The sequence below is a fragment of the Amphiprion ocellaris genome, chromosome 8 (genome assembly GCF_022539595.1).
Source record: "Amphiprion ocellaris isolate individual 3 ecotype Okinawa chromosome 8, ASM2253959v1, whole genome shotgun sequence".
In the NCBI taxonomy this organism is placed as follows: domain Eukaryota; kingdom Metazoa; phylum Chordata; class Actinopteri; family Pomacentridae; genus Amphiprion; species Amphiprion ocellaris.
In genome coordinates this window covers 3,997,591-4,009,937 of record NC_072773.1, presented here as the reverse complement: position 1 = coordinate 4,009,937, position 12,347 = coordinate 3,997,591, and the positions used below count along the sequence as shown (strand labels likewise).

Below are 12,347 nucleotides of genomic sequence, written 5' to 3'. Positions count from 1 at the left end.
TTGGCTGCTTTCAGAGGTCCTAATATTTCATTTTAATATTTAATTTTTTAGGAAAAATTTTTACAAGTTGCTCTCATTTTTTTTGGCAATTTTAGTATTTTATTCTGTTCTATTTAAAAATGACATTATATTGGGCCTAATACTTAATTTTTCTGTAATATTTAATTTTGTAGGCCTCATTTTTACAAGTTGATCTCCTTTTTGCCTGTTTTAGTATTTTATTCTATTTTAAAATTACATTTTAGTTGTCCTAATATTAAATTTTTCTTTATGATTTAATTTTTTAGGGATCGTTTTACAAGTTGCTCTCCTTTGCCTGTTTCAATATTTTATTCTATTTTATTTAAAAATTACATTTTAACGGTCCAAACATTTCATTTTCTTTAAAAATTAATTTTATAGGAATAATTTTTAAAAACTGCTCTCCTTTTTCGCCTGTTTTAATGTTTTATTCTATTTTATTTTAAAATGACATTTTATTTGATTTTTTTGCACATAATTGTGTTGCAGCCTGTTTAACGCATGTTTTTAAACGTATTTTATGAATAAATTGGACTTTATTTGACCTTCAGGAGCTGCCCGGCTGAGGATAAGTCGCCCCCTTGTGGCGATGGATTGAAACATCTTCTGCAGCAGTGAAAAGTCATTAACACACAAACACGATGCAATTAATTCACATAAACTGTATGAAATTTATTTTTCTCCATCATCACACCTCAGAATGAATTTAGCTTATAAAGACTATTCTGCCTTTATTCTCCTTTGTGATAATAAGAAACACAAAATTTAATTCCACAGATTTCTTAGTAGGAATGTCGTAAATATCAGGCTAATGTGGTCAAATTACAGAAAAAGAAAAAAACAGAACACAGGAAATCTTAACAGCACTTTTGGTCCGAGTAACTTTTCTGATAACATGCTCTAATATTCGGTGGATTATTTATTCATTAAATCAATTCATCGTGGCTTAATTGCAGGTTCTCCACTCCTTTAATGCTGGAACACGTCACAGGCGTGTTGTTGATATGTAGTCAGGAAGTGGTTCAGCACCTCAAAGCTTTAACACTTGACAGGTAAATGTGTAAAACATGCCAGTGGAACGACGGAGGAAGCTCCTCCAGAGCAGCATTTTGTTTTCGTTTCCGGAGGCGTCGTCACAGACAGTTGCTGTATTTCTGCACTTGTTCCCGGATCTCGTCTCGCACCACCGTGGCGTTTTCCTTCAGCTCGTCCAGCTCCAGCCGCTGCTTCTCCATCCGCTGCTCGTTGTTCCTGAACTTTTTCTCCAGTTCTGAAACCAAGCGGAGCAGAAACGAGTTGAAAAATTAGACATTCCAACATTCGGACACCAATAAAATAGAGACTCACCTCTCCTGGTAGAGCTCAACCCCTGCTCAATCTTTTATTTTTATTCATTCTATTTAATTTTTAATTCAGATTTCTCTTTCAGTCATCATCTTTATTACTTATGTGTTGTTATTTGTAATTGAACAGCACTTTGGTTCAACTCCTCTTGTTTTAGATGTGATTTATAAATAAATTTCATTTGATTTTAAACCTTAAAGTAGGAATTTTCTCACAGATTCTTTTAAATTGTGTAGAAAGTGCACCGTATGCAGCCCTGCTCATTTCAAGACGCCAAGCACTGACATAATAATAATAATAATAATAATAATGTAAATTTAATTTCTATTTCTCTAGTTCTGTAATCATTTCTGCTTTACATTTTATTTTTTTAAAATTTCTTCACAATGAGAGAATAAGAAGAAGAATATTTTTTCCACTTTATTATTTCTATTTCTTTAAATTATATTTCAATTTCAATCTACTTCACACCCAGATAATAATAATATCAATAATACATTTTATTTCTGGTTTTTATTTATATTATTTCTATTTAATTAAATATTTTTTGCACTTTGTCTTTCTTCACACTAATAATAATAGTAAATTTTATTTCTACTTTTTTATTTATATTATTTATTTATTTAAATTGTATTCTATTTTATTCTATTTCATATGGAGAGAACAATAATAATAATAATTGCATTTTTTCTATTATTTCTATTTCTTAATTGTATTTCTAGTTTTTCTACTTCATATAGATAATAATAACAATAACAATAATAATAATACATTATATTTCTACAGAACCTTCCAAAACTGGAGTTACAAGGTGCTTTACAAAGCATTCAAAAAATACACCAAGAATCAGGAAACAGCAAAAGTTTAAAAGACGACAATGAAACGAGTAAAAAGGAGAAGGAAGAGAAGGAATAAACGTTTCATAAACGTCTGTACAGGTGGGTTTTTAACAGCTTGTTCTTCTTTTATTTTCAGGCGGAACTGTGGGACTTTAAACAGTAAATAATTCTCAGATCTGACGGGTTGCTGCAGAATAAGGTGTTTAAAAGGATTTAATCAGAATCATAAACAGTGTAAAAGCTTCAGATACTGACTGTCCAGTTGTTTTACGCCGTTCTTGGCTTTGTTCAGGAGATCTTCTGCTTCCTTCTTCATGTCTTTGGCCTTCTGGTGGATGCTGGTCAGGTTCCCAGACTCACCGCCCAGAGAGTCCACCTTCATCTTCAGCTCGCGGAACCGTTCCTCTGTGTCGTTTAGACTCTGGGAGGCGACACAATGTTGTCACTTCCACTCATTTATTTTCTACATTTCTGCTTCCTTTCATACGGTTTGACCTGCTCACCTGATTCAGAGACGAAGCCACTTTAGTGGCGTTGTTAGCCTGTTCGATAGCGTCTTTAGCCATCTGCCTGTTCTGCTCCGTCTTGTTCTTCAGAGCGTCGACGCCAATGGAAAGGTTGTTTAGACGCATCATGACGTCCATCTGCTTGTCCTCCAGCTGCACCAGCTTCTCCTCCACCTACAGAATGAAAAAAACAAAGATTAGAGGGTTTAAATGAACAGATTTGTATAATATTTAGAGCCCTAACACCAACAGTCCATATAGGTCCTTATTGGAATGCGAAGAGAATCCCATTTCTTTCTTGAAGTTATTTTTTTGGCTTTATTAGACAGGTTAGTGGAGAGGCAGACAGGAAAGTAGGGAGAAGAATGGGGGGAAGACCTGTAACAAAAGGCCGGGAGCTGGAATCAAACCCAGGCCGCTGCATCAGGGACCATAGCCCCTGTTTATGGGTCGCCCACTCAACCAGCTGAGCTACCTAGGGGCCCAAGAATCGCATTTCTGAGGCCTAAACATGCTCAGAAACTCAGGAAAATGTGCACAGACATCAGAACTGGTGAAAAATTTTATATTTTATGGGGAAAATTATTCCACAACACCCCCTTCAACATTTGTAACATCTATTCTGGGCAGAACATTCTACCTACATCTATTAAATTTGGTTGGGCGTTCAAAAAAGTCTCCTGGAGCCATACCATAAACCCAACAGGAAGTCCACCGTTTTGCCTGTCAGATTTTTTTTGTTATTTTGCTCATTTTCAGGGGTTACCTCCTCCTAGGGGGTAAATCCAAGAGACCTCAGATTGGTCCAGTACATATTACGGACCTTAGTGATGAAAAGATATCAAAATCTTCCACAAAAGTCTCAGGGCGTGGCCATGGTGGCTCCATGAACTTTGATGCTTTGTTATGAAACAGGAAGTGTTGTCTAACTCCCCTCTACATGCTCCAATCTGCCTCAAACTTTACATATTTGATCAGTCCTGCCCTGATCACATCCATGTGCTGATATACATTCAAAGTGATAGCGCCACCTGCTGGCACCGTGAATTTCCATGTCTCGCCATGACAACTGAAGTGTTTATATCTCAGCTGCTCATGATCCAATCTGGAGTCATAGCGCCACCTATTGGTAACAGGAAGTTGTAGCCATTATATCTGCACGAACCGTTGCTAGAAACTTTGTGATATAATCCTTGACATTGGTCAGCTACGTCTCAACTCCTTCGAACTTCCGTCATACCTCGATATGCGTTCATGTGCGAGGACCCGTTCATCGTTGCTTACAGCTTTAATTTATCTCGTTATCTGATTTTCAGGCGTGTTGTACCTGAGCTGTAGCGTTCCTCGTGTTGTTCAGGTTGTCGTGAGCCTCCTTCAGCGCTTCCCTTGCTTTCTCGATGGCCTTCTCAGACACATCCAACGCCTGCTTGGTGCTGTTCGCGGTATCCTTCACTGCCTCTGCTCGACTCCTACACAGAACCACCACAAAATACATGATGTAATCAGTGTAACATAATTAAAATGGCTCTTAAGCTTTGGTTTTTAATGGATTAAACCAACAAGATGCAGTGTGATAATTACTGAGCTTTAGAGGAGCTGGTAGATGGACTTTTAGTGACGCAGGGGAAAATGTTTCAATCAGTTCCTGCATTGACCAGCCAGCTGTTAACTGTGTTTGGCTCTGGCGGTTTTTTATTTCCAGCCTGAGAGCATTTCTGGACACAAGCTGGACACGAATAAACCCAAAAGGAAAACCCGTGGGCCGTAAAACCAAAACATGAGCTGAATGACATTAAAAGAGACGACTGAGGGTTACAAGAGACTAGAGGAATGACTTAACGCAATAAGTCAATGTAGAAACACTGACAATATCAGCCAAACTTTTTTATGTAAATGTAAAGTTCTCTAAAGATGTTCTAAAAATGTTCTTAAAACATTTCCAGATGTTGCATTGAGAACGTAACATTGTGGGAATGTTTTATAGAAGAACAGCAACATCCCCATATCATTCTTAGCCATTGCATGTAAAATGTTCCACCTTTGTTAATATTTTAAATTACAGGAACGTTTTATAAAAACACATTCTGTCTTCTGAGGCCTTGATAACATCTAGAAAACATTTTCTGAATGTTGGTTTGAGAATGTTCTTTTTTAGTTATCGTGGAACATAATCTGACAACATCCTCCAAACATCCTTTGAATGTTAAAACGTTCTGTCTTAGTTCACTTTTAACTTCACAGGAACATTATTAGAAATGATAAATATCCTGAAAACGTTCTTTGAACATCAGATTAAAATGTTTTCTATCAAACGCTATTAGAACTTGTAGGTAATGTTGTAGGAACGTTCCCTACTTGTTGGATTGCCCTTTAACTTGATTAGAATTGTTTTGTTGTAAAGAAGTTCTGACAAATTTCTGCAAAACTGTATTACTTCTTTCAGCGAGAACTTTTCTTTTACTTCTCAAGCATTATTAGAACTTGTAGGTAAAGTTGAAGGAATGGTTCCTACTTGCTGGGATTCCTGTTATTTTAAGTGAATCTGGTTCAGGCAGTGTGAAAATCAGAAGCGGTCAATGCAGCTCATTCTGACAGTAAACAAGTTGGTTTATGGGAAATGTATTCTTCATTTTGAGTAAACCGTAGCATCACTCACTTAGCATCTTTAGCTTTGTCCAGCAGCTCCTTGGCTTTGCTGATGTGCTGTGAGGTCTGATTAACGATCCCCTCGATGTTGGTGAGGTTCACCAGGTTGTCTTTTATCTCCATGATCATCTTGTCCAGAGTGGTTCTGTTGAGAGGCAGCTGGATCGACAGAACCTGCTGAGCGATCTTCTCGATGCTCTCTGGATCGGCTCCCTCCTCTGGACAGAACAACGGAGGACGGAGAGGAAATAAAAACAACAATCAAGCTACAGAACAACATTTAGACGAAAACCTAATACAGAATTCACATCGTATTGGAATCTGTTTATTGTTTCCCTTTCAACATTCTTTAGCACCACCTGGTGTTAGCAGCAGATTAGCAGGACGCAACAGGAAGTGAGCTAACAGAAAGTACTGTTCAGGAAGTTCTTTTGTCTGTGATGTGATCAAAATAAGAATCAGTCCCCTTGATTTTGTGCCTTTAAATTTTATTTATATTTCATCTTACTGCACACTGAGAAAATAAGAAGAAGAAGAAGAAAAAGAAGAATATTTTTCTGCTTTATTATTTTTATTATTATCTTGATTTCTTTAGGTTTTATTTCCATTTCATGCTATGTCACACTGAGATAATAACAATAATAATAATAGTATTTTTCTGTTTTTTTTCTATTATTATTTCTATTTCTTTAAATTCTATTTCTATGTTATTCTACTTCAGACAGAGAATAATAACAATAGTAAATTTTATTTCTGAAGTCCACAATTATAACATATTAACATGTTTCTGTTATATTTTAGTATTTTTGATGATGGTAAGTTTTTGTCAAATACAAATGGATGTATTAGTACTTGGAGTTAAAGAACGAGTGAGTATGTAAATGTTTTCCTGTTGTACTTTCATACCTTTAAGCATCTGCACCATGTACTGCTATTGCATTTGGATATTGATGCATCAATAATTTATTTACATGCTGCTTGGCTCTTATAAACTTTATTTATATCTCACTATTCTGTACGCTGCTTCCTTTACATTTTTAACATACTTAAATGACAAAAAAATGAACTAAACAGTCCACATGAGTTTATGTCAGTGGTCTTTTCTCTAGTAATGTACTAGAGATATTATGTAGTACTCTTAAAAGTACTTACTTGTATTTTGTGCTTGAATGAAATATTTCCTGATAAACACAAGAACCTGTCTGTTCCTATGTGATGCTAATGTGATGCTAAGCTAGCAGTAAAACATAACAACAACTGTAAATGGCCGTACCAGTGAGGAAGTCCTTGATCTTCTTAATAAAGTCTTTGAGCTTCTTGTTGTTATTTTCAAAGTGGTCCTTCTTCTTCTGGGCTTTCTCCAGCGCGTTCATCGCCTGGTTCTTCACGTCCTGAGTCAGAGCGGCGATATCCTGGAGCTGTACACAACAAATCAAAAGTCACGTCGACAGAGAAACTTTACAGCCTTCAGTCACTGCAGACAAAATAAATTCAAACCTTCTTCGAGACGCCCTGCAGCTCGTCCTTGGCGGCGTTCAGACTGTCTGAGAGGTTCCTGGCGTTGTTCAGTGCTGCTACAGAGGCGCTAACCGTTCCGTTGCATCCCTCGCCTCCGCAGACACGGTTACCCTGATCGTCACGGCAACCGGCACCACCGCATCGACTGTCTGGGCAACTGCCGTTGACGCTGGAGTTGCTGTGACCTCCGCACACCTTAAAGGAGCAAAATTATGTTAAATTTCATAAAAATAAGGAGTAAAATAAAACAGGGAAGAGTGGAAACAATATTTTTTAGCATTATTCCTCCTCCAAGAAATGCGGGGGAGGTTATGTGACGATCTGCGTTGCTTTGTCTGTCCGTCTGTCTCTCTGTCTGTTCGCAACATTACTCAAAAATGGACAAACGGATATAAATAAAATTTCCAGGGAAGATCAGAAATGACACAAGGACTAAGTGATTAGATTTTGGCAGTGATGCAGCTTATAGCCTGGATCCACGGATTTGTTGAAGATTTCTGTATCATTGCCAGATAGCAACACGGTGCTAGTGAACGCTACATCAGCCGCCTGCTGATGATCACATGACTGCAATTCTACTACAAATCCACTACTGAGGACTTATTGAGACTTATGCGTCAGAAATGATACAAGGAACAATTAATTAAATTGTGGGGGTGTTTCTGAGTCCCATCAAATCCCGCCGCCTGCTACATATTTAGGTCACGCGATTCGGTATTTGTACATAATGTACACATGCATAACACACACCTGTGCTCATTTTGTAGGTACATCTATATTCAATGGACACATTCTATGTTGCCGTGATTTCTCATCATCAATAACTAACAAACAAACGCTGCATTTTTTAAAAAAAAAAAATGCTGCATTTTTGACAATGCCATATGAGGGAATGAATAGCCTTGGCGGAGTACAGCGCTATCTGAGTGCTTTTTTAGTTTAGGATGAAACCAGATAACAGATAATTAAGATTCTGATTTAACTACTATATGTGACTCATAAAGCTAGCAAATACTTAAATATATTTTATGGTTCAACGAATATAAACTAAAATCCTAATTCGTGTTCATAAAAAATAGCGAGAATTAAGCAACAATTAAAGTGATGAGTGGAATCACACAGAGAGGAGTGGAAACAACATTATTTTTTAGCATCCTTTGGACCAAAACCAGCAGTCATCAAGATTCTGTGTCGACTACCAAATGCAAATTATAAAGGTTGATGTTTAATTATTTATGCTAGAAAATAAAATATCAGTTATATTACAGGTGAGACAAGCAGCCTCTGCATCATTTGTTTATTATTATCATTATTACACATTTTGTTCTTATTGTTTTGTTTTAATGGGCTTCAAAAATAGAAAATGACTGAGACTTTTCTTGTTTTCTTCCTGGAAAGGAAACGCAATAAAAAGGAATATTTTTTCTCTGTTTTGCGGCTTTTCTTTGTCATATAAAAATATCACTAATAACAAACATGAACCTTCTACTTATACTGCTCACTAGAGATGACAGCGGGTCTGAAATTGGTAAATTTAAGTGTTATTAGACTCATTAGAAACAGTTTAATTCAAAGGCAACCACAGGAGAAGCATTGTAGTGATACTGACTCAAGAAAAGATCCTTGAAAGATAAAGGATGTCAGTTTTTCATGGTACATATCGTGTCTTCTAGACAGTTTTTGCTTTCATATAATCTATGAGTGATATAAAACTTTTTTACTTCATACTTTTTACGTCATTTACTTCATAAAGTCATCATATTTCCAGATTATGTCTGTCCTAAAAATAAACAAATACATTTTATTTATTTATTTATATATATATATATATATATATATATATATATATATATATATATATATATATATATATATATATATATATGTACAAATAGTCAGTTAGGAAGTGCATCCTTGTGGATTCTGTTTTATATACAACATATCTGACCCTCTTTAACGGTAATAAGCTTGAGGTAAACTAACAGAGCAGCTTTTATTCATGTGGCAAAGAAAGGCTCTACATTATTTTTATTATAACCTGCTTCCACCACTAGATGTCACTGTAGGACTCACACATGTCAAAACAATTCAGATGAACTGTGGTAAAACTACACAACACAAATCTAAACGCAGCCTGTAATATTCTACATCACTTTTACGTTTTGTTTTTTACATTTACAACACAATTGACGACGTAAAACAACTAAGTATGCACTATATTGGAAACAACAATGGGAAAAACGAGTGGGATCGAGTTAGAATCAGTCATAAAAACGAGAACGAGTCAGAAGACAAAGTTTAATTTGATTTGCACTTTTTTTTACATTTTTCATGGACTCAAGAAAATACAATTGCAGAATAAGGGAAGGTTTCTTTGTTGGATTTTTTTATTTTTTTTTTTATTAGATTTTCCACCTAAACATGAAAATAGAGAAAAAAGTTCTTCAAATGACTGAGCAGAAGATACAGGGAACCAACAGGAACCTTATTTGTGTGTCATGTCTGGTTCTGTTGGAAGAGTTTTTGGTTCTTTCCCACTGTCATCAACTGGTTGCTTAAAGGTCATTCAAAGAGAACTTTAGATTGTTGGGTTTTCTGTTCAGAAGTACTAAGAGATAATATTTGTTGTGAACTGGAACTCTGTAAGTAAAACTGACATGAGTTGAACTGAATGAATTACGTGGTTAAATTAAGAAATGAGTGACTTCCAGGTCTTCTTACCTTGTGGCTGAGGTGATGCACCTTCTTATTAAGGTTGTGGCTCTTCTGCTGCAGCTCGCTCAGAGATCTGTTCTGAGCAGCCAGAGCTCGGAGGAACTTGTCTTTACTGGCGTCCAGCAGTTTCTCGGTGAGCGCTCTGGTTTCTTTGGACTGCTCTACGGGACTCAAAGGACCCGACACTGAAGCGTTGCATCTCTCCTGAGCCTGCAAGGACTGCTGGTAGTACTTCTTCACTTTCTCAAACTGATCTGTGGAGAACAACAGCAGGAGTTTGTCCCTTTAAAAGCTGTGGATTCTTGTGTTTTGTATATTTATCTGCACTGTGATGGTAATAGAAGGTTTTTATGAGTTCCTCTGACTGACCTGCAAACCCTGAGGTGAGGTAGTCGTTGACGAGATTCTGTTTGTGAGCCGCCGTGGCGTTGATGTCCCTCAGCTCTTTCTCTAACTTATCTAAAATGCGTTTCAGGGCCTCGTCGTCTTCTGCCGTTGTGTTCAGCTCCCGACCGATGCTCATCAGACGTCCATCTGTGAGAGCGATCTCAGCCCTGAAACACACAATTCAGAGATCTGTTGCTATTTGGGCTTTTGATATCCATATAGTTTGTTGTAAAAATGTCAGCCTCTTCCTCACCTGAGGTCATCGATGCTCTGTCCAATCAGCTGGTGGATCTTGTCGCTGTCCTGGTCACTGATCAGATCCTTCACCTGCTTCAGTTTCCTCTCCAGCTCTCTGATGCGACCGTCTCCGACTCCTGGCGTGACGTCGCTGTCCAGGATCTTCTGCACCGTGTACTGGATGTGCTCCAGGTCTCTCCTGATCTGACAGACGGCGTCGTCCCACAGCTGGAAACATGGGTGACACGGGACGCACTTCGGGAAGACACCGGTGAAGCCTCGAGCGCATTCGTCACAGCGTTTACCTGCCGCTTCCTCACGGCATTCACATGCCCCCGTTACCCGATCACACTGGGTTATTTCTGAACCCAGCGGGTGGCAGTTACACTCTGCAAAAGACAGAATGAAAGTCACTCAATTTATTACTATTCATCCATCCATCTATTCATCCATCCATCCATCCATTTTCTTCTGCTTATCCGGGGCCGGGTCGCGGAGGCATCAGGCGAAGTAGGTCGCCACAGATGTCCCGCCTTCCAGCGACGCTTTCCAGCTCTTCCTGGGGATCCTGAGGTGTTTCCAGGCCAGACGAGATACATAATCCCTCCAGTGAGTTCTGGGTCTACCCCGGGGTCTCATTCCACCCGGATGTGTTCGGAAAACTTCCAACAGAAGCCTCCCCAGAGGCATCCGAATCAGATGTCTAAACCACCTCAACTGGTTCCTTGAGAGGCTAAGGAGCAGCAGCTCTACTCAGAGCTCCCTCCGGATGTCTGAGCTTCTCACCCTATCTCTAAGGCTGAGCCCAGCCACACTACAGAGGAAGCTCATTTCAGCCGCTTGTATTTGCTTGTATCCGCGATCTTGTTTTTTCGGTCAGTACCCAGAGCTCATGATCATAGGTGAGGGTTGGAACGTAGATGGACTGGTAAACTGAGAGCTTCACCTTGCGACTCAGTTCCCTCTTCACCACGACGGTTCGATACAACACCCGCCTTACTGCTGATGCCACACCAATCCATCTGTCCATCTTTTGCTCCATTTTCCCATCACTCGTGAACAAGATCTCGAGATACTTGAACTGTTTCGCTTGGGAAAGCAACTCCCTCACAACCCAGGGGGAGTTCAATATCACTATTCAATAAATAGTAAAGTTCATAAACATTATAAGAATGTTGGCTCTGTTTAAAATATTGCTCATAACTTGAGTTACCTTGACACCAAACCTGTGGGTCTCCCCAGTGGAACTGCTCACACTCGGTGCACTGTTTACCTCCGAAGCCTGGACGACAGTGACAGTGGCCCGTGAACTGCAGACGCAACAAAAAGACAGATTATAAAAAGGTCAAACAACAACAACATGCTGTTGTTGCTGTTGTTGTATTTTCTGAGGCCCACTGTGTTCCTCACCATGTTGCAGTGACTTCCCAGAGCATGTTGTGGGTCACAGTTACAGGGTTCGCAGCCTCGGTCCTGGCCGTAGTTCCAGTGGTTCGGGGCGCACTGGTCGCAGTTGTGTCCGTCCACGTTCTCCCTGCAGGGACAGCTTCCTGTCTGCCGGTCGCATTGGCACTGACCGTCACTGCAGGCGGACTGGATGGTTCCAGCAGTAACACAGGTACAGCCTGAGAAACACAACGGTTCTACTCAGCATCTACACGGACATAATTGGCTAATTTCACAGAATGTAGACCACCGTTCAAAAGTTTGGGGTCACCCAGGCAATTTCATGTTTTCCATGAAAACTCACAGTTTTATTCATATGCTAACATAACTGCACAAGGGTTTTCTAATCATCAGTTAGCCTTTCAACACCATTAGCTATCACAATGTAGCATTAGAACACAGGAGTGATGGTTGCTGGAAATGTTCCTCTGTACCTCTATGGAGATATTCCATTAAAAATCAGCCGCTTCCTGCTATAATAGTCATTTACCACATTAACAATGTCCAGACTGGATTTCTGATTAATTTAATGTTATCCTCACTGAAAAAAATGCTTTTCTTTCAAAATAAGGACATTTCTAACTGATTCCAAACTTTTGAAGGATAGTGTATATCTATATATAATAAATAATTTATACATATCTATAAAACTTATTGGTTTATGAAGCACGGAATAGTTTTGGGACAG

At 38.6% G+C, this 12,347-nt stretch overlaps 1 protein-coding gene across 3 annotated transcripts in view; it reads right to left on the bottom strand.

Annotated features, from left to right (window-relative positions):
* Positions 1-672: 672 nt before the first annotated feature.
* Positions 673-12,347, bottom strand: part of lamb2l (laminin, beta 2-like) — an 80,743-nt gene continuing 69,068 nt past the window's right edge. For all 3 annotated transcript variants that reach the window (XM_055013060.1, XM_055013062.1, XM_055013061.1), the window contains exons 24-35: positions 11,624-11,838; positions 11,427-11,523; positions 10,230-10,602; positions 9,959-10,143; positions 9,596-9,843; positions 6,854-7,069; positions 6,630-6,774; positions 5,367-5,574; positions 4,038-4,179; positions 2,708-2,884; positions 2,460-2,625; positions 673-1,291 (exon numbers count right to left, since the gene is read on the bottom strand). In XM_055013060.1, coding sequence (XP_054869035.1) covers positions 1,155-1,291; positions 2,460-2,625; positions 2,708-2,884; positions 4,038-4,179; positions 5,367-5,574; positions 6,630-6,774; positions 6,854-7,069; positions 9,596-9,843; positions 9,959-10,143; positions 10,230-10,602; positions 11,427-11,523; positions 11,624-11,838 — 2,309 coding nt within the window. In that variant the 3' untranslated portion in view covers positions 673-1,154. The remainder of the gene's footprint in view (positions 1,292-2,459; positions 2,626-2,707; positions 2,885-4,037; positions 4,180-5,366; positions 5,575-6,629; positions 6,775-6,853; positions 7,070-9,595; positions 9,844-9,958; positions 10,144-10,229; positions 10,603-11,426; positions 11,524-11,623; positions 11,839-12,347) is intronic.